The sequence below is a fragment of the Hypanus sabinus genome, chromosome 4 (genome assembly GCF_030144855.1).
Source record: "Hypanus sabinus isolate sHypSab1 chromosome 4, sHypSab1.hap1, whole genome shotgun sequence".
Lineage (NCBI taxonomy): Eukaryota > Metazoa > Chordata > Chondrichthyes > Myliobatiformes > Dasyatidae > Hypanus > Hypanus sabinus.
In genome coordinates, this window is record NC_082709.1 from 47,464,488 (window position 1) to 47,490,435 (window position 25,948).

A 25,948-nucleotide genomic window follows, 5' to 3' on the forward strand; every position below is an offset into this window, starting at 1 on the left:
GAAGTTACAATATCTTCCCTTTTTGTCTACTTTTCTTTCCTATTGCAAATGGTTTCAACCACTCTCACCCAGAAACAGTGATTTCCCTTTTTTACTTTCAGTTTAATATACTATGCTCTTAACAGTCTGATCTCCTATGCACTGAGAAGACTGACTCCAGGTTGTGCTGCTGCTTCATGGAATGCTTCTCTTCAGTGTAACCCTAAGGTGCCACCTACCACTGTAATTCCTCACCCTATGGTATTCCAATGATCCTCAATATCTGCTGGAAGAACAATGCATTGCATCCTTTGGGATCAACAGTTCCAGAATATAATTCTGCTATTCTTCTTTTCCTGCTTCAGACCTTGCTTCTATTTCTCATCCCCTCATTACCACCTCTTTGTCATCCACCCTTCCAGTTTGTTTCCATTCCATTTGCTTTCTGTACCTCTATAGTTCTTCTCTCTGGTTCTGAGGCAAGGTCATTGACTAGACTCTTCTTGATTACATTCATGTTCAGGTTTACCATCATCTGACCTTACATATACAGTATACAACCAATCAAAACAACGTTCCCCCAGACCACGGTGCACCCACCAAACATCCATCACACACAGACCATAAAACACAATATTACCATAAATATGTTACTACAACATAATTCAAAAAGTACATAGTATACAGTAAACGGTAGAGTAAACACCTTGCTGTCCTAGTGATGAGACCTTGGTGATGGCAGTGTATTCGTTAGTCTACCCCGGTGAGTTACTTCATTATCATCTTCTGTGATTACAGAGATAATCTACTGGCCTGGCGCTATCTCATATTAGTCAACAAAAAATGGTTATATGCCCGGTATGTAATAATGATATTCAGCACAAAGAAGATGCTTTTCTTTTTATTTCTTCTAAAACAATATCCATTTTGGGTTACATATAAACATTGTACATAACAGATCTACACAATACCATGCAAGCAGCCAAAAGCAATTCAACAGACATGGGGCAACATTACATTGGTAACTTTATTTTACATAAATTTCAAATTCTTAACAATATACTGGTATGAAAACCCTAAATTATCCAAATGGCTAAAAGTAAGTATTTTCTAACAGCTTTACAGTACATTCAAAATAGATATGGACCCTCTCACTATACTAGTAGTGTGTTTAGTGGCATTTCTATTTCAATGCAGCTAACACAAAGAATATAAAAACAAGTGCTATATATTTGGCTTCTTTTACAATGTTAGATCTATTGATTTTTTTCAATAATTATTGCACCTTTTTATGTTCAGACACATTGTTAAGGCTGATGATTGTAAACAGACACACAGAACACACAAGCCTACTGTTGCCACTGATATACGACATCAAGAATGATAATCTACACGTAAACACGACCACTGCTGATGCATATGTTTAACTTGAATACCAGTGATGTTTTGCAACTATGTATATGATACACATACGTACACACACGCGCACACACGCGCACGCGCACACACACACACACACACACACACACACACACACACACGCACACAGGTCAGGCTTCTAAGCACAGCTTTCTCTGAATGTCGGTTCAATTAGTTTACTCTACAAGTTTCTCAGTCTTTGCCAATATTAAGAATATTGGTGCAGCCACTTAATTATAGTTTACCATAAATGTTATATAGCTATGGCAATGATATCACAGCAGGAAAAAAAAAGACAATTTGTCATTATGTACTGTCATGTTTTGACCTGAAACCATGAGCTGTTTAATCAAAGTGCAAGGTACGGAACTTGCAATTTCAAAATGTTTGTATGTACACAATCCCAGAATGCAAATTCCTTGCTGCCGTCCCAGAACTGCCTGCAGCTCTGAGTTGATGACGTGGAAGTGTAACTTTGTTAGGCAATAGGCATTGGTCGGTATGTGACAGCTGAAGTCAATTGTTTTACTGTTGTAGCATGGGTGAGTTTGGATTGCATCCTGGAGTTTTGCTTCCCTCTTTGCTCCATTGTTCCTAGGATACTAGAACAAACATCGGAAACATGGAAAATGGAAACACCGAAGTATTTACTGATTCTGTTCATTCTTGGAAAGTTTATGACTTTGCTTCATAGATTCATTTTAAATATTACAAAGTTATTTTCATTGAAGTCCAAGTTATATATTGTTACTGTACAGTGTTTAAGTCTGATGACTCTGTGGTATAAATGTAGAATAAAAATAAAACATCTAAAGTAAAAAGAAAATATTCATTTGTCCAGAGGGCTTTCTTGTAATATTGTGATCTTCAGCTGTAACATTTTCCTGCACATTTAATCTCTGCTGCGATTTCTCCTTTTCCAGAAAAGTAGGCTTGCCTTTGCAGGAGGCCCCAACAGCATGGGGACCTGGTTTTTGTGAGTAATTCTAATCTGGAAAATAAAATATTACAGACAAGTTTTAAACTGAGTAATTGTTAAGTGATACTATATTTGTACATCATGATATTCAGCTGAATGTATTTATGATATTCAGCAAAGCAGCACTTATGGAGCGGGAGCCCCAAAGGCTGTTGAAGGTTAAAATTAGATAAACCCATATTTGGTCTGCAAATTGTTAGTAACAGTTATTTAAATGACTTAAGTTCACATTATCCTCAGATACCACTTGGTCCTCTTTCTGCATACACAAGAACAAAAACACAGCCTCATGGCCCATTCCTGTTACTGCTCCATTTAACAATATCACGGTTGATTTTATGCAATAACTCTAGTTCCCTGACTAATCCCTGAATCTTGACATTCTTAAGATTCCAAAAATGTATCTATCCCCATATATTCAATGACTGCATTCACAGATCTCTCAGGTTGGGAATTCCTCCTGACATCATGTCTCAATGTTCAGTTCCACATTTTGTAGCTATGTACTCTAACACCAACTCTAGCCATTTCTATCTCCAACATTCGAATAAGGATTATTATAGAATTCTGTAGTTGTGCTTAACAAATAAATTCAGTGGATTCTGGTTAATTCGGACATATTGGGACCAATACATTTTGGCCCAATTAAGCAGCTGTCCTAAACTAGCTGAAGTTTCGTGAACAGTTAAGAAGGTATATAAAAAAAAGACAAACTGCCCTTTAACTGAGTAACAAATTATGTATTTAAATTAAATACAGAATACATTAGAAACTAATAAGGACTATAAAACTGTATTAGTTCCTTATAGTTATCGAAGGAGGAACTCATTCAGTGTATGCTGATGTATTTTAATTGACTATAAATGAACAAAATCAATGCAGACTCATAGGGCAGATATTGGACTGCCTTTAAATAGTGCTTTTGACAAATGCAACCTTGAACTCTTCCTTTTAATTATAACATTTAAGATGATTGTTGATACCTTCAAATTCCTCATAGTTCCTAACTTGTTGAAGTAGGGAAATGATTTCATTTTCACTCCCAGCCGTTTCTGGCATCACCAAGCCTGAATGCTTGAAACCGCAGTGAGGAAAATAGTTCTGAATTGTCTTACTGTTATTATTCACCAACTATCAGTGACAAAAATCACTATGTTTTGAACACAAACACACAAGTGATGCTATTTAAAAATGGCTTGCTCTAAGCACAGTATAATGTCTAATAGCCACATGACGTGCATGTGAATGACACAAGTTAGAAAAATTTTGGCAACAGTTGCCTGCCCTAATTAAGTGGCATAGCATCCCAAATAAGCAAAGGGAATCCTGGCTATTTTCTCAATTTGTTTTTGTTCTTTAAGAATTGGCCCAAGTAAGAGGATGCCCTGATTAAGCAATGGCCCAATTAAATGGAATCCACTTTATGATATTTTAAAGGTAAATTTTGATTAAAATCTCAACCATAAGCAGAGGATGTTGACAATTCTGTTGAAACAAAAATAACTTTTCACTGATCTTCCCATTTATGCTGCTAGGAGGAATTATTTCTAAATAAAAAATATAAATATAAAAATGATTTTTGTATTTGATTATTGTTAATAAAAGGAGGGGAAGTTAAATGTTCCTAGGATAAATTTTACAAACTGTTTTTAGACACACTATACAGAATGTAAATTCTGGGTGCAGTGCATGTGTGTTAGGTTGTGGCACATTGGACATTTATGTGCAGGTAATGTTATATGTGAACTGGGCACTGCTAACTGGCCACCTACATTTCAGTTACTTGCTGCTGATGCCTGGAAGTCTATACTGGCATGCCAAACTCCATGGTGGTTTTGGGGTTAACGTGTTTAGTGGTGATTCCCGACCTTGACCATGCCAACAAGGTGAAGCATTGAGCAGATGGTAAGCTGCTTCTCTACACACCAGGACTGGTCATGCACGCATCCTATTGGTCAGATCTAGGCCAGATTTGGCAGAAGGCTGGAAATAGGTTGCCGGGTGTTGAGAGAAATCCAAAAGGAAGGATTAAATATAGTTTTATGCAGTTTTACAGAGATAAAAATTAAATGTTCTAAGAAAGTTATGTTGGTAGAACCATACAAACAATAAATTTAGTGAGCATGAAAAGGGGCATATTAGTACTTAAATTCCGTTCTGTCAATGGTATCATAAAGTTTTCATCAACAGTTACTAATTTATCCTTAGTAGTTAATTAATGGATGTGAAATCTGTTAAGGTGTAGCATGCCTACTCTGGAACCACTTGTTTTGTGTCTCTACTGAAGTTGAATGTTAACGAAAATTATCTGAAGAAAGTTCCAAAGTTGAGTGGGGAATGTAAGCAACATGGTTACTCTACAGAGCGACAGTGCTCTCTGTCATGTCCTGATCTCTTATGGAGACTGCTCCGTCCACTGATGCCTTCCATTAGTGTTCAACTGTGAAATATGTTGGTAGGAAGTAGAGGACACCAGAATCTGCAACTCTTACGACTGAACTCTAAAATGGAACATCTCTCAATGGAATATAATTTATGTATGATTATACAGTTATGTATAATTTTGTATTTTCTGTGTTGTCAATACCTGTGTGCCTTTGCTTCTGTGACAAATTTTTCATTGAACTATACCTCACCATACTTGTGTACATGATAATAAACTTAACTTCCCATGAGAGGCACTACCAGAAGACATCAGGGAGTACAGGAGTCTACAGATTGTTGACTATAATAATACTGTTGTATTGTTGACGGTCTGTTTCGCAGTACTTGCACATGTAACTTTGATTTCATACTAAACTTCCTGAAATTACGGATCTGGTTTCTTATGTTGTAGCTCAGTGATAAGTGATCTCTGATGTCCATGACTCTTCCTGTGCTTTGAATTGAAATTGGTTTATTATTGGCATATGTACAGTGCTACAGTGAAAAGCTTGTCTTGCATGCTGTTCATACAGATCAAATCATTATGCAGTGCAGAGTAAAGTGTAACAGTAAAGATAAAATGTAGTGCAGGTAGACAGTGAAGTGCAAGATCATAACAAGATAGGTTGTGAAGTCAAGAGTTCAATCATGTAAGACCCTAAGGCACAGAAGCAGAATCGATCTATTGAGTCTGCTCCACTATTTGATCACGGCTGATTTATTTTCCCTCTAAACCCAGTTCTGCAGACTCCTTTCCATAACCATTGATGTCCTTACTAATCAAGAACATATCAACCTCCACTTTAAAGATTTTATATGAGCAGGAAACCATTCAGTAGTTATATAACAAGAGGCATTGTTCATGTGGATAGTCAGAGGCATTTTCCCAGGGCTGAAATGGCTAGCATGAGAGGGCACAGATTTATGGTGCTTGGAAGTAGGTACAGAGATGTCAGGGGTAAGTTTTTTTATGCAGAGAGTGGTGAGTGTGTGGAATGGGCTGCTGGCGATGGTGGTGGAGGCAGATATGATAGGGTCTTTTATGAGACTCCTGGACAGGTATGTGGAGCTCAGAAAAATAGAGGGCTATGGGCAAGTCTAAGTAATTTATAAGGTAAGGGCATGTTCTGCACAGCTTTGTGAGCTGAAGGGCCTGTATTGTGCTGTAGGTTTTCTATGGTTCTATGACAGCAAGGTAGAGGCTGTCAGAGCCCAATGGTAGGTGCTTTCAGGCTTTTATATCTTCTGCCTGATTGGAGAGAGGAAAAAAGAAAATGTTCAGAGTGGGTGAGGTCTTTGATTATCCTGGCTGTTTTACTGAGGCAGCAAGATGTAGAGATAGTCAATGGAGGGGAGGCCTTTCTCCACGATATGCTGAGCTGTGTCTACGACTCTCTGCAGGTTCTTGGGATCATGGCAGAGCAGTTGTCATACCAAGCTGTGGTGCTTTGATAAAAATCGATAAGGTTCGACAGAGATTTGCTAAATTTCTTTAGCTTCCTGAGGAAGTAAAGGTGTTGGTGACCTTTCTTGTCTGTGGTGATTTCATGGTTGAATGAGGACAGGTGGTTGGTGACGTTTACTCCTGGAAACTTGAATCTCTATGTTCTCTCAATCTCAACACTGTTGATATAAACAGGAATATCAGTGACAAGGAAAACTAAAGTCTTCCTTTTTCTGAAAAGTCAATGGGTTTCTTCCCTGTTGTCCGACAAACATTACCTTCTTGCTAACATTTTGCCTTCTTACAGGCACTGACAGTACTGGGTCTTCCTCAGGCAGCTGTTGTCATGAGTGATCCTTTGTTGTGAAAACTCATAAACTGCTGAACTACATGGGCACAGGCAGGGAAAGTGGATGAAAGAGCAAACCGTAATCCTACTGCCACTCGAGATACAAAATAGCACTGGTAGTAATGAAAGGAACCCTTGTGAATTTTCTCTTTCATAACCCCAGGGCAGGAATCTAATTTTACAGCAACCAGCAGCCCAACCATGGAACTACGTATTTCCTAACCAGGAGTTAATGTTGCAATACATGAAACCCATTAAACTGTTTCAAGGTGCTTTGCAACTATTACTTGTAACCAATGTTCTCATGTAGACAAATCCAGTAGTTGTTAAGATCCCATAACCTCACTGGCGTTATTTATCAATTTCTCGTGTTGCTTGAGGAGGTATGGATGATCAGGACAGCAAGACATGTTCCTACATCTCTCTGAATAACTGGACCAATCTTGGTGTAACTTCTTACTTCTTTTCCTGACTGTAACATTCCCTATGTATTGCACATCATGGAGATTGTTCAGAATTTTTTGGGTTAAAGTGATAGTAGGAATCTACAATCTTTGACTGAAGGAATATTAAAGAAAATCCTCCCGACAGTTTTTTTTAAACAGTAACCAGTGTTGGGTTTTGCCATGGTATTTGTTTGGAGGTTTTAACATTAAGTAAAACAAAGGAACAGTTGCCATTAATAGGAAGTTTCAATTAAAAATCAAACAAATACCATTGAGAGGAATGCATCAATTCACAGCACAGCTATAGAAATAAGGGAAATTCACACTTACGGTACAAGGAGGCTGCATCCAGGGCTCCCCATCAATCTGCATAGGCAGCAGCTTAGTTGTTCTATAAATAATTACCTGCAGTTAGCTCAGAATTTTTACTGTATACATACTTTTAAAGGGTGATATAACCACAATACTAATAATTAAAGAATTTTTTTTATTCACAAGGTACTATTGGTAAAGGAAACATTTATTGTCAGTCCAGAGTTGTCCCTGTCCTTGACCACTGTAGCCCATTTAATGAAGATACATTTAAGATTTTGATACAGTGATATTAACAGATCAGCAATGTACACATATATCTCTGATAATCCAGCATCCAGTTGTTTGGAAACCCTAATAGTATCATACCTGGCTTAATCACTGGATCAGAATGAGTCAGGGCTCCAGAGAGCAAGAGTGTGTGTTTCCTGGAACACCAGCAGTCAGGATCATAGGTCGGTGTGTGGCCAGATCCATGACATAGAGTGCTCGTACATTTCCTGCTCTTTTTAAACTCAGCATTCAGTTAAATAAACTTATGATATTACCATGTAATAACATATTAAGGGAAAAGTAGAATAAAAGAGAGTGTGTATTAATGTACAACATTCAACAGTCTAGGAGATCTGCTGGTCTGGTTCAACCAAAATTTAAAGGCTTTTGACTTTAAGGAATTATCAGAGTTTCACTCTATGGCCTGTTTAGGTGTGACTTGGAGGAGTCCTTCAAGGTACTGGCATTCTATGAGCCTTTGCGCTTGTCCTTCTAGCTGGTAGCAAGTTGTACACACTGCGGCCTAAGTGCACTATTCATGAAGGGTAGGAATGCTAAAGTGATGGATGGGTGTCAATCATTTTGGCTGCTCTGTCCTAGATGGTGTAGTGCTGTTTGAGTGCTTCAGTCATCCAGGCAAGTGAATGGTCACCTGTTGAAGAATATTTGAGCCTCTGATCTGCTCTCAGTATATCTTAGTGACTGGTAAAGTTAAATTTCTGGTGATCCCTGAATGTAGTTAATAGACGGAGAAATTAGGCTGGGGGTGGAATGGTGAATTTAAGTTATGCTCCAGGCTTGTGTTTTACATCAATGCACAAGGATGTAAAGATTATGCAGCATCTTCTTTCCATTGACTATTGAGCAGACTGCTACAATTGTGGTATTGCTCTAGCTGCAGAATATTTCCTTTGTTTCCCTTGCATGTAGTCTTGTGTTGTCATTTCACTAAAGTGGCATCTCATTTTGAGGGAGACCTGTTGCTGCTCCTGCATGTTCCTCTCCACCATTCATGGGCTCTAAGTGGTCCCTTCAAGGCATGTATGAGACGAACGTGCCAGCCTTTCGAAGGGAATACATATGGTTCCTTTTGTTGTGGACCAGACTTGTTTATAACCCTGTGACCACTGCTGCTGCTCTTGGTTTCCCTTTGTGCATGCACTTGCTCATCAATAGTGTGAGGGATACAAACATGTCAGGCCATGAAGTTTCAAAATGAAGTGGATCCCAATTTATCTACTTGCTGACTTTGTACTTCTGGATTTGTTCACATTCAGAACATGTCCCACTTAATCCATGAAGGTGTAACAGAACATCAGAGCCTTTGAGCTCAAGGACTCTGCTACGATCACTCCTACCAATCACATCAAGGACAGCAACATCTATGTCAAGTACACTGGTGGGGCAACGGCAAATAACTTCTTGCTGTGTGTTGACTTCAGATCAGATTCAGGTCTGATGTCGCTGGAATGTGCCATGAAATTTCCTGTTTTGTGGCAGCAGTATATTGTGCTACATAACAATAAAAATTACAAATTACAACAAGATATAGGTATATCGCCTTTTGAAGATCTTTCTGCAGACTGTGTTATAGAACCTTTATCCAACATGCTGTGGGCAGATTGATCAATAATCACACTACTATGCCTTAATTAAGCCAAGGTTGATTACTGATGATTTCCAGGACCTCTCCTTTCCAACTTCACAATTCATCTCTCCTGCTAGTTGAATAGGATATAGTCTGGAATGGTATTAGGGTCTGGAATGTTGTTGTTGTTCACATATTGTGGCGAACTGGGTGGCATTTTTGCTGTTTCCATAGCATTTGACTGATTTTACAATGCTGAGTTGCTAGCTCAATGCTCAACCCAGTGCGGATGGAAAGCATTCAAGGAGCCGTCGGATTTGAACCCGGGACCACTGGCCTTGAAGTCCAGTGCTGAAGCCATTACACCACCTTGGCTTTGGAATGTTGACTGAAGGTCTGAGTCTGAGAATGATTCAACCTGGACGATCCTTACCTTGAGTATTGAAGGTATTCTGCTTCTGCCTAGGTGTGTTTCTGTCAGCTGTTCCACTCCCCTCCCGTGTCCCAAAGTAGGAAGATTATTCGGATCATTGTGAAAAAAGAGATGGTGCATATTTGAGACAGGAACATGGGGATATAATTAGAAAGGGAACAGGACCAATGAGATTGTTCAGCTGGGAGTCAGCTTGGAGCAATGGGTGAATAACAATCTCCTGTGTCCTAGTAAGCAAATATATTTCTGAGGGGACCTTTACCTTTGTTATTCTGTGTGGCTAAAATGAGGCTGGTGTTCAGGTTAGATACTACTTCTCCTACTTGCATGATATAACTGAGAGAACAGGTAAAATTTGATCTCATGTTATAATTGGTCAAAAATCAGTAAGAACGTCAGATCTTCCCCAAAGGTTACTGGTGAACGTGATGAATTTTAATGATAGTCTAATAGTTTGCTGATCACATGATCAGTACTAACTTCTTATTACAGATTTAATTAAGCAGATTTGAGATTTCCCAGCTACTGTGGCTGCTTCTGAATTTGCAATCTCATTTCATAATTCAAAGTACCTCAGATAAAAGTTCCCACTGAGTCGTATGGAAGCTCCAATGGCATCAGCATACACGACCGATTTTATGCCAAAGTAATGAGTAAGTGGGTTTGGATAGCTACCTGATGGTGACACAAGTACACTGAGCCAGTCGCTTCCCAGCACTCTTCAGTCCGGTGTAGATTTGTCCCATCTCCATGGCACCTTCAAGGCCAACAACTTCCAGCAGCTGATCACTAAAGTCTGAATGAAATAGAAAGGAAAAGTCAGCCCCATTTGAAGGCAATGACTCTGACAGTCACAATGAAGTACCACACTTCTCTTCACATGCTGCGTATAAGCAATCACAAATTTTTAAATCCTTCGTTTGTTATGTGCCCTGTCGTGTGACTTGTGATGAGTACCAGCTGCTCATACGACCATGCACCACCTGCTCCCATGGCTCCACATGACCCTGACTGGGGAGGGCTAGGCAGGTGCTACATCTTGCCCAAGGGTGACCTTCAGGATAGCAGAGGGAAGGAACAACTTACACCTCCTTTGGCAGACTGCCCTGCCACCCTAAAAATTGTGTTAAATGGATTGAAAAGAAGCTCTATTTTTCTCCCAAAAGGAAGGAATTTAAAAAAATCTTGAAATAATAAATCAAGCTTTTTCTGTGAGTAAAGATGATGCATAAAACACTTTTTCTCTTGTGCCACTTTGCACTGCAGCGTGATGATGTGATGTCCTCTGTTCCACACACCTGCTGTGGAGAAGGCAGCACGGGTGGGATCATTAAGTTTCAGCCCGAAGTATCCAGCTTAAGAGTAAAAATAAAGGCCAAACTGTTTCCACTGACAGGAGAGTTGTAATCAGAAGCCATAGACTTGAGATAACTGGAGAAAATGCAATAAATGTTAGGGGGTGGGTGTTATGGATCAAGATGAGGAGCAGCTTGTTTTGCTGTACATTGCCTGGAAGGGTGAATAAAACAGTTTCAGCATCTACTTGAAAGGAAGCATGGAGTGACGGGTGGTTGGGTGCAGAGCACTTTCCATTGCTCTGTTAAACCCCTGGCTTAGTCAAGTTGCTCAGAATCTCCTCCTCTGCTAAAGGAGAACTCAGAACAGGAATGCTATCTGTGGAGACAGGCTGAAGCTAGGTTACTAACAGACATTTTCTGTTTTAATTTCTTAACTTATGCACTTGCTTCTGAGTCAAAAGGACAGAATCATCAACAAATCTAAGCATGCACTGTGACTTAACATATTAGATTCAAGTACCTAAGTGGAGACACTGACTCCTGGCCTTGGTTTAACGAGCAATGAACTGCAGCGCCAGTGGAAAATGCACAAGCACTTTGGTGGTTAGGGAATTGGAAAATCTCAAGGAATTCTATTTTCTTGTCAATTCCAGTAACAAAATAACCTGTTGTCTGCTCACTAAAGCTGTAAGTTTCACTGCTCTCCTCTGTAATGCTCAGCTCTGCTCTGAGGACAAGAAGAATCTATTTATTTGTTAGTTTATTCAAGGGATATGGACAAAGCTGGCAATACCAATATTTACTATCTATCCATAGCTGCCTTTGAATTATTAGCTAGTAAAGAATTAGACATATCAATGGGGTTAGAATCGTATAGTATATCAGTGAGAGCAGGTAAAGGTTGCAGATTCTCTTCCCTCAAAGACGTCAAAATTCAAAGTTAATTTATTATCAAAGTACATATATGTCCCAAATGCTGTATGAATGCAATCACCTTAATAGAATCAATGAAAGGCCACAGCAACAGAGTGGTTAATCAGTGTGCAAAACACAATAAACTGTTCAGATACAAAAAGAAAAAAAAAAATAATAACTAAACAATAAATATTGGGGACATGAGATGAAGAAGTTCTTGAAAGTATTTCTATAGGTTGTAGGACATTTCAGTGATGGGGCAAGTGAGGTTCAGTGAAGTTATCCCCCTTGGTTCAAGAACCTGATGGTTGAAGGGTGATACTGTTGCTGAACCTGGTGTTGAGGGTCCTGTGGCTCCTGTGCCTTCTTTCTGATGGCAGCAGTGATGAAAGAGCATGATCTAGGTGGTGGGGGTCTCTGATGATGGATGCTGCTTTTCTTTGACCATGCTCTATGTAGTTATGCACAATGGTGGGGAGGACTTTACTTGTGATGGACTGAGCTGTATCCACTACCTTTTTTCTGTTCAAGGGCATTGGTATTTCTGTACCTGGTTGTGATGCAGCCAGTCAATATTCTTTGCACCACACAAGATGTCATGCCAAATCTTTGCAAACTTCTAAGGAAGTGGAGGTGCTACTATGCTTTCTTCACAACTGCAATTACCTGCTGGACCCAGGATCGGTTCTCTGAAATAATAACACGAAGGAATTTGCTGGCCGTCTCTAGTTCTGATCCTCCAATGAAGACCGGCTTATAGACCTCCAGTTTTCTTCTCCTGAAGTTAATAATAAGCTCCTTGGCTTTGCAGACATTGAGTAAAAGGTTGTTGCGGCACCATTCAGCCAGATTTTCAATCACCCTCCAATATGCTAATTCATTACCACCTTTGATTCGGCCTATGACATTGTTATTCTCAGCAAACTTGGAAATGGCAGTGGAGCTGTGCGTAGCCACACAGTCAGAAGTGTGAAGTGAGTAGAGCAGGGGCTAGGCACATACCTTGTGGAGATTGTATTGGTGAGGTTGTTGCCAATCTGAACTGACTGGGGTCTGCAAATGAAGGAATCAAGGATCCAACTTCACAAGGAGGCCTAGATCTTGAAGCTTATTGATTAGTTTTGAGGGGATGATAGTATTGAATACCCAACTGTAGTCAATAAAGAGTAACCAGATGTACGCATCTTTGCTGACAAGATGTTCCAGGGTTGAATGAAGAGCTGGTGAGGTGGCATCTGCTGCAGACCCGTTTTTCCTGTCAGTAAATTGAGGCAGTTACAAGTTGCTTCTTTGGCAGGTATTAATACATTTCATCACTATACCTTTCAAAATTCTGGACGTAAGTCATCAAGGAAGGTTACCACGTTCTTCTTAGACACCAGTATAACTGATGCCTGCTTGAAGCAGGTGAGTACCTCAGACTGCCAAAGCGAGGGGTTAAAGCTCTCAGTGAACACTCCAGCCAATTAATCAGCACAGGTCTTTAGTTCTTGGCCAAGTACCCCATCTGGGCCAGACGTTTTCCATTGATTCATCCTGCTGAAAGATGCTCTCATGTCAGCCTCAGAGACTGAAATCACAGAGAAATGGGGGGGGGGGGGAGTTTGTGATAGTTCCTCCATGTTGTGATGGTCAACGTGAGCACAGAAAGCATTGAACTCATCTGGAAGCAAAGCCTGATTTCCCTTTATAATTGGTGATAGCATTCAAGTCCTGCTACAGCTGTCGAGCATCCTTCATTGATTCAAGTTTATTCTGGAAATGCCACTTCACCCTTGAGGTGGCTTTCCCCAGATTGGACCTGAACCTCTTGAACCTTGCTTGGTCACCAGACCTGAACGCCTCTGATCTGGCCCTCAGCAGATTGTCGATTTCATGATTCATCCAGGGTTTCTAGTTGGGAAAGACTCTGGATGATTTTGTGGGGACACAATCACCTATAAGTTTTAATAAAGTCTAAGACAACTATGGTGTATTCATTCAGATGCACAGATGAGTGCTTGAACACGGCCCAGTCCACCGACTCGATGCAATCCCATAGCCACTCCTCTGCCTCCCATGGACGTCTCTTTGCTGCCTAGTCTCTAGAGCCTTGCACTTTAACCTCTGCCTGTATGCAGGTAGGAGAAGGATAGCCAAGTGGTCAGATTTTCTGAAATGTAGTCTGGGCATGGAATTCCTTGTCTTAGTATAGCACTGGTCTAGTGTTTTCTGACCTCTGTTGCTGCAGGTTACATGCTGATGGTAATTCGGCAGGGATTTCTTCAAGCAAGCCTGATTGAAATCTCTGATTATGATATGAAGTGTATCAGGTTGGACTGTTTCTTGTTTGGTGACGGCATCAGATGGTATCTCAAGCACTTGATTATAGTCAGCCACTGGTGGTATATAAACAGCGGTCAGGATCATGGAGGAAAACTCTCTTAGTAACTAGATGGTTGGCATTTAATTGTTAAGTGTTCAAGGTTGGGGTAACACAAGTACGACAAAACCGCCACATCAGAGCACCACAGAAAGTTTCCCATGAAACATATTGTAACGTTCTCCTTCGTGTGTAACGAAACGCCGAATTAAACGCGAGATAAACCACAGTCAATAAGAACCAGATCGCAGTAAGATTAACCATTTACTGTTCACTCTTCACATTAACATATGGTGAAAACTGTTGATAAAACAATACAAGATTGATACAGTATTTGTTCCTTCCTTAATATCACATTTCAATTGTAAATACTTGCAAAGGTGACTATAACTACATTACACTAAGGTGCAGTATACAGGGAGAGTTTACCTGCTCCATTGACTACTTTAAATACACTTCCATGCAAACTATCCGCAACTCTTTAACTAACGAAAGCATAAACATTATCGATCGTCGTTACTTCTAACAGGATCGGCATTAACATCTTAGTTCAATATATCGATTATCTATTAACTTACAGCGTTGCTCTCACTGTGATTTCTCATGCCTGCAAAACAACTTCTGCTCAGGTCTGCCTCGTGGTGAGCCCCCACCCTCGCGCTAATTTCAAACCGGTGTTTTCCCACAAGACGCGGCGAAACCGGATGTGACGTCATCGCATGCCGATATATTTTACATGCAATGAATATACTTTAAACACTTCTAATTCTAACTAGAAAATACTATCGAATGAATTACTAAGCAAAAATATTATAAACTAAATAACTGTCGTAAAGACAGCACACATATACCTCCACCTTTTGCCTCTTCCAAATTAGCAGTTAGTCCATCCTGTGTATAGAGAGGCCTCTGGCTCTGATACCAGTATCGAGCGTAGTCTGATTAAGCCACGTCTCGGTAAAAAACAGAACACAATAATTCCCTGTTCCAATCAAAAAGAACCACGTTTTTGACAGCAATCCAGCGTGGTTTCATGGTTACTGTTACCAGAGAGCAGGTTTTTTTTTAAAATTCCAGGTTTATTTATCTTGTTGAATTTAAATTCCCCAGTTACCATCACAACTCCAGGTCAGTTGAAAAGAGGTCCAGCTGCTAGTTTGGTAATGTAATCACTGTACCACTCAGCTATCTTATCCCACTGTGACAGACGATGGAAAATATAGAGTTATCTAAGCTGCTTTTGTGGAAAAGATATATTTAAGGTCAAGGTTACATAGTACACAAAAGATCTGTCAAAATACACTGATTTACAGAACGTTCTAAAAAATTGGAAAACTTGGTAATAGCAAAATTTGGAAATAAAAACACAGAGAAAGCACTTTCCAGCTGGGAAATCAGCCACTCTTTGACAGCACTTTAACTGATCCCATCAATTCACCATATTCACTGAATAAACAGCTGCATACATTCTGCTTACTTGCAAAATAATGCAATTGGATCATGAGAACTATTTTTTTTAGGAGTTCCGGGTACTATGTTAAAGTTCTAGGAAATTATGTTCTAAAAAGTTTGAGGAAATCTCTTGTGTTTAGGGAACTATGCTGCACATTTACATCAATATTAAACAAATTGGAACTTTGCGCTGAATTATTCAAGATGATTGGTGCATGTCAGAATGTTAGCCCTCTATGTGAATGAATTTCATCTCACTCTGTCAATAAATCCTTCACATGGTCATACAGCACTGCCCACCATGTCCATACTGACCATCAAATCCCTATCTATACTAATCCCATTTATCAGAATTTGGTCCATAACCTTGTATGCTTTGATGATTTAAGTGGTCATATGGATAATGCTAAGTGTTGTGAGAGCACCTCTGCCACTCACTCAGATAATGTGTTCCAGATTCTAACTACACTCTAGGTGGAAACATTACTCTTCAGATCCCCTGTCAATCATTAACCCATTTCCTTTATCTCCAGACACCTCTGCTACAGGAAAAATGTCCTACTCTGAATTTTATCTATGTCCCTCATGAGTTTGTTTCCCTTCTATCAATTCCTCCAATTCAAGAAAAGCAAAACCAGCCCCTCCTCCTAATTGCAATGCACCTTGCAGCTGAATTTCCTCTGCATCACATCCTACTGTGTAGTGTGGCAACCAGAATTATACACAATTTACAGCTGTAAAAAATTTACCATAACCTCTTTGTTCTTGTATTCTATGCCCTGACTAATGAGGACAAATAATACACATCAAGCACGAGGAAATCTGCAGGTGCTGGAAATTCAAACAACAACACACATGAAATGCTGGTAGAACACAGCAGGCTAGGCAGCATCTATAGGGAGAAGCGCTGTCGACGTTTCAGGCTGAGACTCTTCGTCAGGACGAACAGAAAGGAAAGATAGTAAGAGATTTGAAAATAATACACGTGCACTTTCTTCACCTTATCTGTCTGTGCTGCCTACTTCAGGCATCCTTGGACTTGCACACCAAAGTTCTTTTTTTCTTCAGTACTCCTTACAATTCAGTGGGTACATCCTCCCCCCACTGGCCCTCCCAAAGTGCATTAACTTGCACTTAGAGTAAATTCCATCTGTCATTGCTCTGCCCATATTACCAACTGAACACTTTCATAGCCCATGACTATTCTCCTTGATATCAACATGTGTCATTTTTGCATCATCATTACTTACAATGCCTCCTGCCTTCATTACCCATATCACTGATGGTTATTACAAATAGCAAGAGTCCCAGCACTGGTCACAGGCTTCCAATCACACAAACAACCTTCCACCATCACCCTCTGTTTCCTATTGCCAAACCAGTTTTGGATCCAATGTAGCCAACTTGTCCTGGCCATCATGGGCTTAGACCCTTTTCAACCAATCTCCCATGTGCGAACTTGTCTAAGGCCTTATTAAATTCCACACAGATCACATCAAGCTCATTGCTGTCATCAATACATTTGTTACCTTTTCAAAAAATTCCATCTTGTCAGACAGGATGTTCCCCTAGAAAGCCATGTTACCTCCCTTTGAATAATTCCAAGTGTACTAATCCCTCCATTTACTCGGTCTCTACTTCCTGCTATGTTTGGAAATCAGCCAATATAATCAAGAGCCCCTTCCACGCTGGTCATTTTCTCTTCTTCCCTCTCCCATCGAGCAGAAGATACAAAACTTTGAAACCACCTGCCACAAATCTCAAGGGCAGCTTCTATCACACTGTTATCAGACTTTTGAACAGACTTCTCATTTGTTAAAGACAAATTCATAGTCTTCCATCTACTTTGTCTTGGTCCCTGCACTTTTGTTTGGACGGCATGGCAATACAAGTTATTCACTGTTATCTTCACACGTGACTAAAATGAACCAGTATTGATACCTACGCTTTTCACTGTTCAGAGTTGTTCAGTCCTGCCATACACTTCCTTTTGCAACACACAGATTTCCAGCATCTGTGGTCTCTTGTGTCTCTGTCGTACTTTCTTTTCTTTTAGCCAGCCCTCGATTCCACGGACTAGCTGTCTTCATCTTTCACTTTGTCACACAGTGCCCCCTGTACTCTCATTATTTCACTTGGAGTGAATTTGTAACTTCTCCCCAGTCTACTTTCTTATGATGCTGAAATCAGTCTTCCTCCAGTTCAGAACATTAGCTTCTGTACACAGTCCATGAAATTTATGGCCACTCTCTCCAAAGCGTTCACCAGTTAATCTATCAGCTACTAGCGTGGCTCCACTCTCTAAGATTAGGTTCAGGGCTGTCTCTTCCTTTATTTCTATGCACTTGCTCAAAAAGCCATCTTGGCAGCACGTTATAAATTCCATTCTCAAGGAAAGTGATTGCCCCTTTGTTCCCCAGCTCCAGGAAACAAAACATTTGTAAAATATATTGACTTTGTCTGCCATCGCAAATAATCGCAGTATTCTATAAAAGATTACAGTCACTCTGTCTTGACAAATGCTGAATAAAAATTCAGTGGTTAGCTTTCCTCCATGATAAAATCTGTAAGACATATGATCAGAATTAGACTATTTGGCCTTTTGATTCTTCTCTGCCAAACAATCACTGTTACTCTCAAACCCATTTTCATTCCTTCTCTCCTTAGCCTTTGTTGCACTTACTAATCAAGAACCTATCAACCTGTGCTTTAAATATACCCAATGACTTGTGACATTGAATTCCACATTATCACCATCCTCCACTTTTCTAAAGGGATGTCCTTCTATTCTGAGGCTGTTCTCTGGTCATAGACTCCTCCATTATTGGAAACATCCTCTCCACATCCACTCTATCTAGGCCTTTCAATATTTAGCAGGTTTCAATGAGATCCCCCTCCTTCTACTAAACTCACACAAAGCCTTCAAACATTCCTCATACGTTAACTATTTAATTCCTGAGATCATGCTCTGGAAGCCTGCACATCCTTTCCTAGATATGACACCCAAAACTGCTCACAATACTCCAAATGTGGTCTGACCAATGCCTTATAAAGCCTCAGCATTATGCAGTCCTCTCGAAATGAATGCTAACATTGATTGCATTTGCCTTCCTTATCCAAACCATGCACACCACAGGTAAACAGGCAGTTCTCTTTATATGCTATATGTTAACTATACATATATACTATATACAGTTATGTCTAAGTGATATATGACAAGTAGGCCTCCGTTAGTCTCGATTGACCATGGATTTGCACCTTGGAAAGTTTCCAGGGTGCAGGCCTGGGCAAGGGTTTTTTTTATGGGAGACCGGCAGTTGCCCAAGCTGCAAGTCTCCCCTCTCCACGCCACTGATGTTGTTCAAGGGAAGGACATTAGGACCCATACAGCTTGGCACCGGTGTCGTCGCAGAGCAATGTGTGGTTAAGTGCCTTGCTCAAGGACAGACACGCAGCCTCAGCCAAGGCTTGAACTACTGACCTTCAGATAACTAGATGAACACCTTAACCACTTGGCCACACACCAACACATATGGTAAGAACTTCAGCTTGTTAGTCCAAAACCACGATACCCTCCAGCCAGACAAGCCCACCCATACACACCACAGTTCACAACATCTCCACACAGTTTAAAACTTCTGCTTGGATTCACAGTCATGAATCTTAACAAGCAGTATGTGTTATCTGTCACCTTCTTACAAAAGTGTTGTTGCTTAGAACACCAGTTGTCAACTTTCTCAAATCCCAAAAGAATGTAGGTCATAAGGCATGTGCAAGTCTTTGCATACCTCAGCCAGTAGCCTTTCATTATATGCAAATTTAACACCGACTGATACTGACATATTATTCAACCTGAGAAGGAATCACAGTTAAATCCAATCCTGTACCCACTTAAAGTCCGGAGTGTCAAGTTTCCAGATAAAATTACTTTATAAAAATCATAAATAGAAACAGCAGCTGGCTATTCACCTTAGTGGAATTGAGCCAGTTGAGCTAACTGAATTGTTATGGTTTAGATAAATCCGCACTGTTTGGGATTGAATTTGGTGTCTTGCAGAATCAGGATTAGATTTAATATCACCAACATATGTCGTGAAATTTGTTAATTTAGCAGCAGCAGTACAATGCAATACATGATTAATATAGAAAAAAATAATTACAGTAAGTATATATATGTATATTAGATAGTTAAATTAAAAATAGTGCAAACAGAAAAAAAAGTAAGGTAGTATTCACAGGTTCAATGTCCATTTAGAAATCGGATGCAGAGGGAAGAAGCCGTTCCTGAATCACAATAAGAAGAGGGCATATCCTGCCTGAAGAGGGTCCTTGATAATGGATCAAACACGAGGAAATCTGCAGATGCTGGGAATTCAAACAACACACACACACAAAATGCTGGTGGAACGCAGCAGACCAGGCAGCATCTGTAAGGAGACGCACTGTCGACGTTTCGGGCCAAGACTTTGTCAGGACTAAAATAATGAATGTCAGATTTCTGAGGTACTGCTCCTTGAAGCTGTCTTGGATACCTTGAAGGCTAGCACCCATGATGGAGCTGACTAATTTTACAACTTTGTGTAGCTTCTTATGATCCTGTGCAGTAGCCCCCTGCCTCTTTCCACCCCCCCCCCCCACCCTCAATACCAGAGAGTGATGCAGCCTGTCAGAATGCTCTTCTTGGTACATCTACAGAAGTTTTTGTGTGTTTTAGGTGACAAACCAAATCTCCTTAAATTCCTTGTGAAATATAGCTGCCGTCTTGCCTTCTTTCTAGCTGCATTGATATACTGGGACCAGGTTAGATCCTTGGAAATACTGACACCCAGGAACTTGAAATTGCTCACCCTCTCCACTTCTGATCCCTCTGTGAGGACTGGTTTGTATTCCTTTGTATTCCTCTTCCTGAAGTCCACAATCAGCTCTTTGGTCTTACTGATGTTGAGAGCAAGGTTGTTGCTGTGACACCACTCAGCCAGCTGGTGTATCTCTTTCCTGTACGCCCTCTTGGTCCCCATCTGAGATTCTACCAACAATGGTTGTACCATCAGCATATTTATAGATGGCATTTGAGCTATGCAGTGATATTTGGTATAGAGAGAATAGAGCAGTAAGCTAAGTACACATCCCTGAGGTGTGCCAGTGTTGATCATCAGTGAGAAGGAGATGTTATTACCAATCTGTACAGATTGTGGTCTTCTGGTTAGGAAATCCAGTATCCAATTGCAGAGGAAGGTACAGAGACCTGGGTTCTGTAGCTTTTTAATCAGGATTGTAGGAATGATATACTGAGCTATAGTCAATGAACAGCATGAATAGGTATTTGTACTGCCAAGGTGATCTAAGGCTGTGTGGAGAGTCATTGAGCTTACGGCTGCCATTGACCTATTGTGGTGAAGGGAAAATTGCAGTGGGTCCAGCTCCTTGCTGAGACAGGTGTTGATTCTTGTCATGACCAACCTCTCAAACCATTTCATTACCATAGATGTGAGTGTTACTGGACAACACTCATTAAGGCAGCTCACACTGCACTTCTCAGACACTGGTATAATTGTTACCCTGTTGAAGCAGGTGGGAACTTCTGACTGTAGCAGTGAGAGTTTGAAAATGTCTTTGAGCACACCACCCAATTGATTGGCACAAGTTTTCAGAGCCTTACTGGGTTCTCATCAGGGCCTGCCGCCTTGCGAGAGTTCACCCCCCTGAAAGACAACTTGACATTGGCCTCCGAGACAGAGATCACAAGGTTGCTGAGTATAACAGGGATCCTCACAGCTGTAGATATATTCTCCCTTTCAAAGTCGGAATAAAAAGTGTTGACCTCATCTGGTAGTGAAGTACTGCTGCCAATCATGCATGATGTTGGGTTTTGCTTTGTAGGAAGTGAAGTCCTGCAAACCTTGCCAGAGTTGATGTGCAACCTATGAACCTATGTCGCCTCTAACCTCACTCAGAATTGTGCCTTTGCTTTTGAAATAGCCCTCCACATGTCATAGCGGGTTTTTTTTTTACAGGCCTGGATCACCAAACTTAAGTGACTTCGATCCAGCCCTCAGCAGATGCCGAACCTCCTGGTTCATCCACGGCTTTTGGTTTGGGAACGTACAAGTGTTTGTAAGTACACACTCATCCTCACAGGTTTAAATGAAGTTGGTAACAAATGTGGCACACTCATCCAGATTCGAGAATGAATCCATGAATACAGTCCAGTCCACCGATTCAAAGCACCCCTGTGCTTCCCTTACCCAAACCTTCTTGGTCCTCACTACAGGTGCTGCAGTCTTCAGTTTCTGGCTGTACTCAGGGAGTAGAAGTACAGCCGGGTGATCAGACTTACCAGTGTGGGCGTAGAATAGCACTCTTGATGGTGGTGTAGCAATGGTCCAATGTGTTGCTTCCTCTAGTACTACAAGTGATTTGTTTATGGTAATTATTTAGTGACTTTTACAAGCTGGCCTTTTATTGCAAAATGATGTAGAGTCTAAGGAGCTTAAATTCAAAAGTCAATAGCTTTTGGTGTCCTAATTAGTATAATTTCAAGGCTTTTTTTGCAATATTGGACAAGGTCAATGATTTAAATCTCTTTAATGGTGGGAGTTTGGAACTGCATTCCATTTGCTATCTAACACAAAAGCGTTACAGTGTCATGATACAGCACCAGCACTGTATGGGGAAGAGTGGAAGAGGAAGTATTGCACCTGCACTAAAGGACCAAAAACAATACAGCATCCCCTCAGTGGCTATGGAAATGCCAGTCCAGTTTAACAGCTATTCTACCAGGTGGACAATGACCCGCATTTGCTGAGCATTGTGGTCTCAACGTTGGCACTGGAATGTGTGGCAGCATTTACAGGCTGCCCTCAGCACGTTAACTGTGTTATTGTTAACGCAAACAATGCATTTCACCTTATGTTCAATGTACATGCAGTACGATAAATAAATCTGAATGTGACCTATCTCATTTTGTAGACACAACACAATACAAAAGAGGGAGTACATTTGAACAAATAATTGGTGGGGGTTAGGATGGATTTAGCGAAAGTAAATGATGTTTTGTTGGATTATATAGAATGGCTGTACTGGATTACCTTAAACATTCTTTATTTGTTGCAGAGGCTAATTTACACATAGTAACATCCCATAAATGGGTAATTAGATGAATAAGTAGCTTTAACAGACCCTGAGGGAAGGGAAATGTTTAGCGAGGCCAATAAAACAAATCATTCTTTTGCACCATAATATCTTTAACAATTTCAAACCCTCAGATGGTGATTGTCTTCTATATCTGCATTTCATTCAAGAATAAATCAATTTGAGATATGATGCTTAGTGAGGTGGGAGGTAGAGTGAGGAGGTTAGTGTCAAAGTTTACAATCAAGAATATAAGATAACTTCAAATGAATGTAGTAAGAATACAGGAGAAACATTGCCACCCAGAATTGGGTAAAAATGTGGAACCTGCCACCAATTAGAGTAATTGAGACAAAGCATTTCAGAGGAATCTGGGTAAGTACAGGAGGAGGGAGGAATAGAAGGGATAAATAACAGTATATAGTTGTTGGGCTGAGTGGCTGTAATTTTTGAGTAATAATTTTCTCCTTCCTGGCATGTAGTGCCACAACATAGCCCATTTTATTCAGCTATTTTCTGTCAATTAGTGAGTCACCAAAGCACCAGAAATTTTGCAGCACTCCCTCCCTGGCCACTGAAATACCAGTCCAAGTTAAACGCATTATAGAAAGTGTATTGACAGAAATCAATTCTAACTCTGGAATAGAAGCAGGTTAGGCTTTTCAATTACCAGGATTCTCATGTGATACTGCGTTTGTTGAGCGCTGCAGTTATTTTGTGGTTAAAGTTAAAACCACTTGAACTGCTGCTGCAAACAGCGTATCAGAGACACACTTGGGAATCTAAACAAGACACACATTCAGGTTACACTAAATACCTTAGCCAGGATACAAATATTTATTTTCTTGACTCTTTTAGGAAATAAATGGTCAAGTATTTTAATGCAATGTTCAGAACTTGATAAAAGGAAGAATTTGCTAAATTTGGAAAAAGTATCTTATATTACTTTAAGCCATTATCCATCTCGCCATCCTCTGCCTTCCCACCCTTAGCTCTGAGAAAGATTTACTCTTTTCATGGTGGGGGTAGATTTCTTGGATTTCTTGTCATTCAGCCAAATGGCTGTTACTTGGAAGACTTGACAGTGTTGGCAACCTATTTGACATCATAACTGTGCCTGTTCCTGTCCTCAAATGCCCACAGATGCATACCTACAGTAGGGGAGGCTTTGGATTTCATTCAGGAACAAAAACTCTGCTGGATAATTCCTTTTTTAAACCAGGATGCTGGTTAATTGTAACTGCAAAGGTCAACGTCCACAATAAGAACTGGTTTATATCTTTCCCTAGCATTCATCTAGTATACAGTACTGTTAGTATTTTTGTTTTAAAAACATTTGGGGGCAAAGTAACTATAGGTAAAATTATTCACAACATGCCTTTACTAAAAAGTCAATAGTATTTAGTCGTAATTCTACAAGCTGTTTAAATCTTAGTATATTCATTAACTTTTAAGAAGAAACCTAGTTTGCATCCTCTTAGCACTGCTTGATGTAGATTGCTTTTAAAGTGCAATGAAACTCCCTGTGAAATCAGCTTTTATACTTTGTTCGAATTGCATAATGGAACCTTGTAACACTGTTGGCATCTTGTAGAATCTCGGTTCCTTATGTGGCATCAACCTAAGGCATAACAAGCCTAGGGCATCAACAGCTGATGGCCGTGTTTGCCAAGAACTCATGAATGAAAAACAGGATGCAGTGCTGCTGGAGGTGGCACAGTGAAGAGTGAGAGAGAGAGATTCAAAGATTCTAAGTACATTCAAAGTACAGAACAGCCCTTTCCCCACCACACGCAGGTATTTTGTTGGAACAAATCAGTCATTATGAACTTGAGCAATAGAGCTTCATGCAATGCAGCGTGCTCAGAAAAACCAAGACCTGAGTGTACTGTGGAGAAAGAGAATGAAAGGGCAGTCTGTGGTTTATATCAGGGGCCTTGGTATTCCTGGCCTTTTGGAAATAGTTATAGTGTATTCTTCACAGTCCTTCTCTGGCCCTTTTCCATAAACACTGTCATTATATTCACCGACCTACTTGATCCCATGTATAAAGCGTCCCTCCTCCTCTTGCTCCCTGTGGGAGTGGTTGCAGAGCAGGCTTAAAGTCTTGAGGGGTGAGAGGGAGTAGGCACAATTGTTTTTTTTCCTGACCAGTCCACTCACTCATTTTGTCAAAAGATCTTTTTGCTGAACGCAACGCGTAATGGAGGAACTCAGCAGGTCTGACAGCATCCAAAGAAACGAGCAGTCAACCTGCTGAGTTCCTCCAGTGTGCTGTACGTGCTGCTTTGACCACAGTATCTGTGGTGCACTTTGTGTTTTTCCTGAATGGTTGTGAGGTAGCAAAGCTACCCTGTGCAATCCTTCCAAAGACCTTAAAGCTGTGGTGTAGTGGGAGCAGTCACACTCATCCTTGTTTTCGCTTCCACTGAACTCAAATGTTCCAGAACTTGCTCATTTGTCTTCAACATAATACAGTTCTCACAGCAAGTCTATCAATTGTACCAACACACCCTTCCCCCTACCCCCGCTGATTTCCCTGTATCCTCCTCACCCTGCAACTCTCCTCAACTCTCCACATAATCCAACAGCCAACACAGCCGAGCGACATGGAAGGAAATCAGAGTTCCTGGGTAGACTCAGGTGATCACGGGGCGGTGGGGTATATGCAAACTCCACACAGACAGTGCAGGAAGTCAAGATTGAATGTGGACTGCTGGGCCTTTCAGTTGGTGCCTGTATTCTGATTCACACCAGGTCTCAATCATTCATCAACCTGAAGCTTTCTGTTCCACATTGGTTACCCATGCAGCACCCCGTCCTTGTTTTTATATCCCTCATGGCCCCTATCTCCATTGCCAACAGCCTAAAACCTTACAAGATCACTGCAGTCCTTCTGCGGCCCGAGATCTGCAATTTACCCACTTGACCACGGGTGCTGCCTGCGCAGTCTGTGACTGTGAATTTCTTCCTCTGGTTTCCTGCCACATCCCAAGGGGGCTCTGCTAGGTTCATTGGCCCCATAAATTACCCCAGGTGGAGGCAAGTGACAAAGAACCAAAGGAGGTAGTTTGTAGGCATGGACTCTATCTGGATAATGGAAGAGGAAGTGCTTGCTGCCTTGAGGTGAATTAGAGTGGATAA

At 40.6% G+C, this 25,948-nt stretch overlaps 1 protein-coding gene across 6 annotated transcripts in view; it reads right to left on the reverse strand.

The window, feature by feature from the left end:
- Positions 1 to 867: 867 nt before the first annotated feature.
- Positions 868 to 25,948, reverse strand: part of LOC132392730 (diacylglycerol kinase beta) — a 521,872-nt gene continuing 496,791 nt past the window's right edge. For all 6 annotated transcript variants that reach the window (XM_059967021.1, XM_059967020.1, XM_059967019.1 and 3 more), the window contains 3 exons: positions 10,322 to 10,442; positions 7,371 to 7,431; positions 868 to 2,389 (listed from right to left, as the gene is read on the reverse strand). In XM_059967021.1, coding sequence (XP_059823004.1) covers positions 2,291 to 2,389; positions 7,371 to 7,431; positions 10,322 to 10,442 — 281 coding nt within the window. In that variant the 3' untranslated portion in view covers positions 868 to 2,290. The remainder of the gene's footprint in view (positions 2,390 to 7,370; positions 7,432 to 10,321; positions 10,443 to 25,948) is intronic.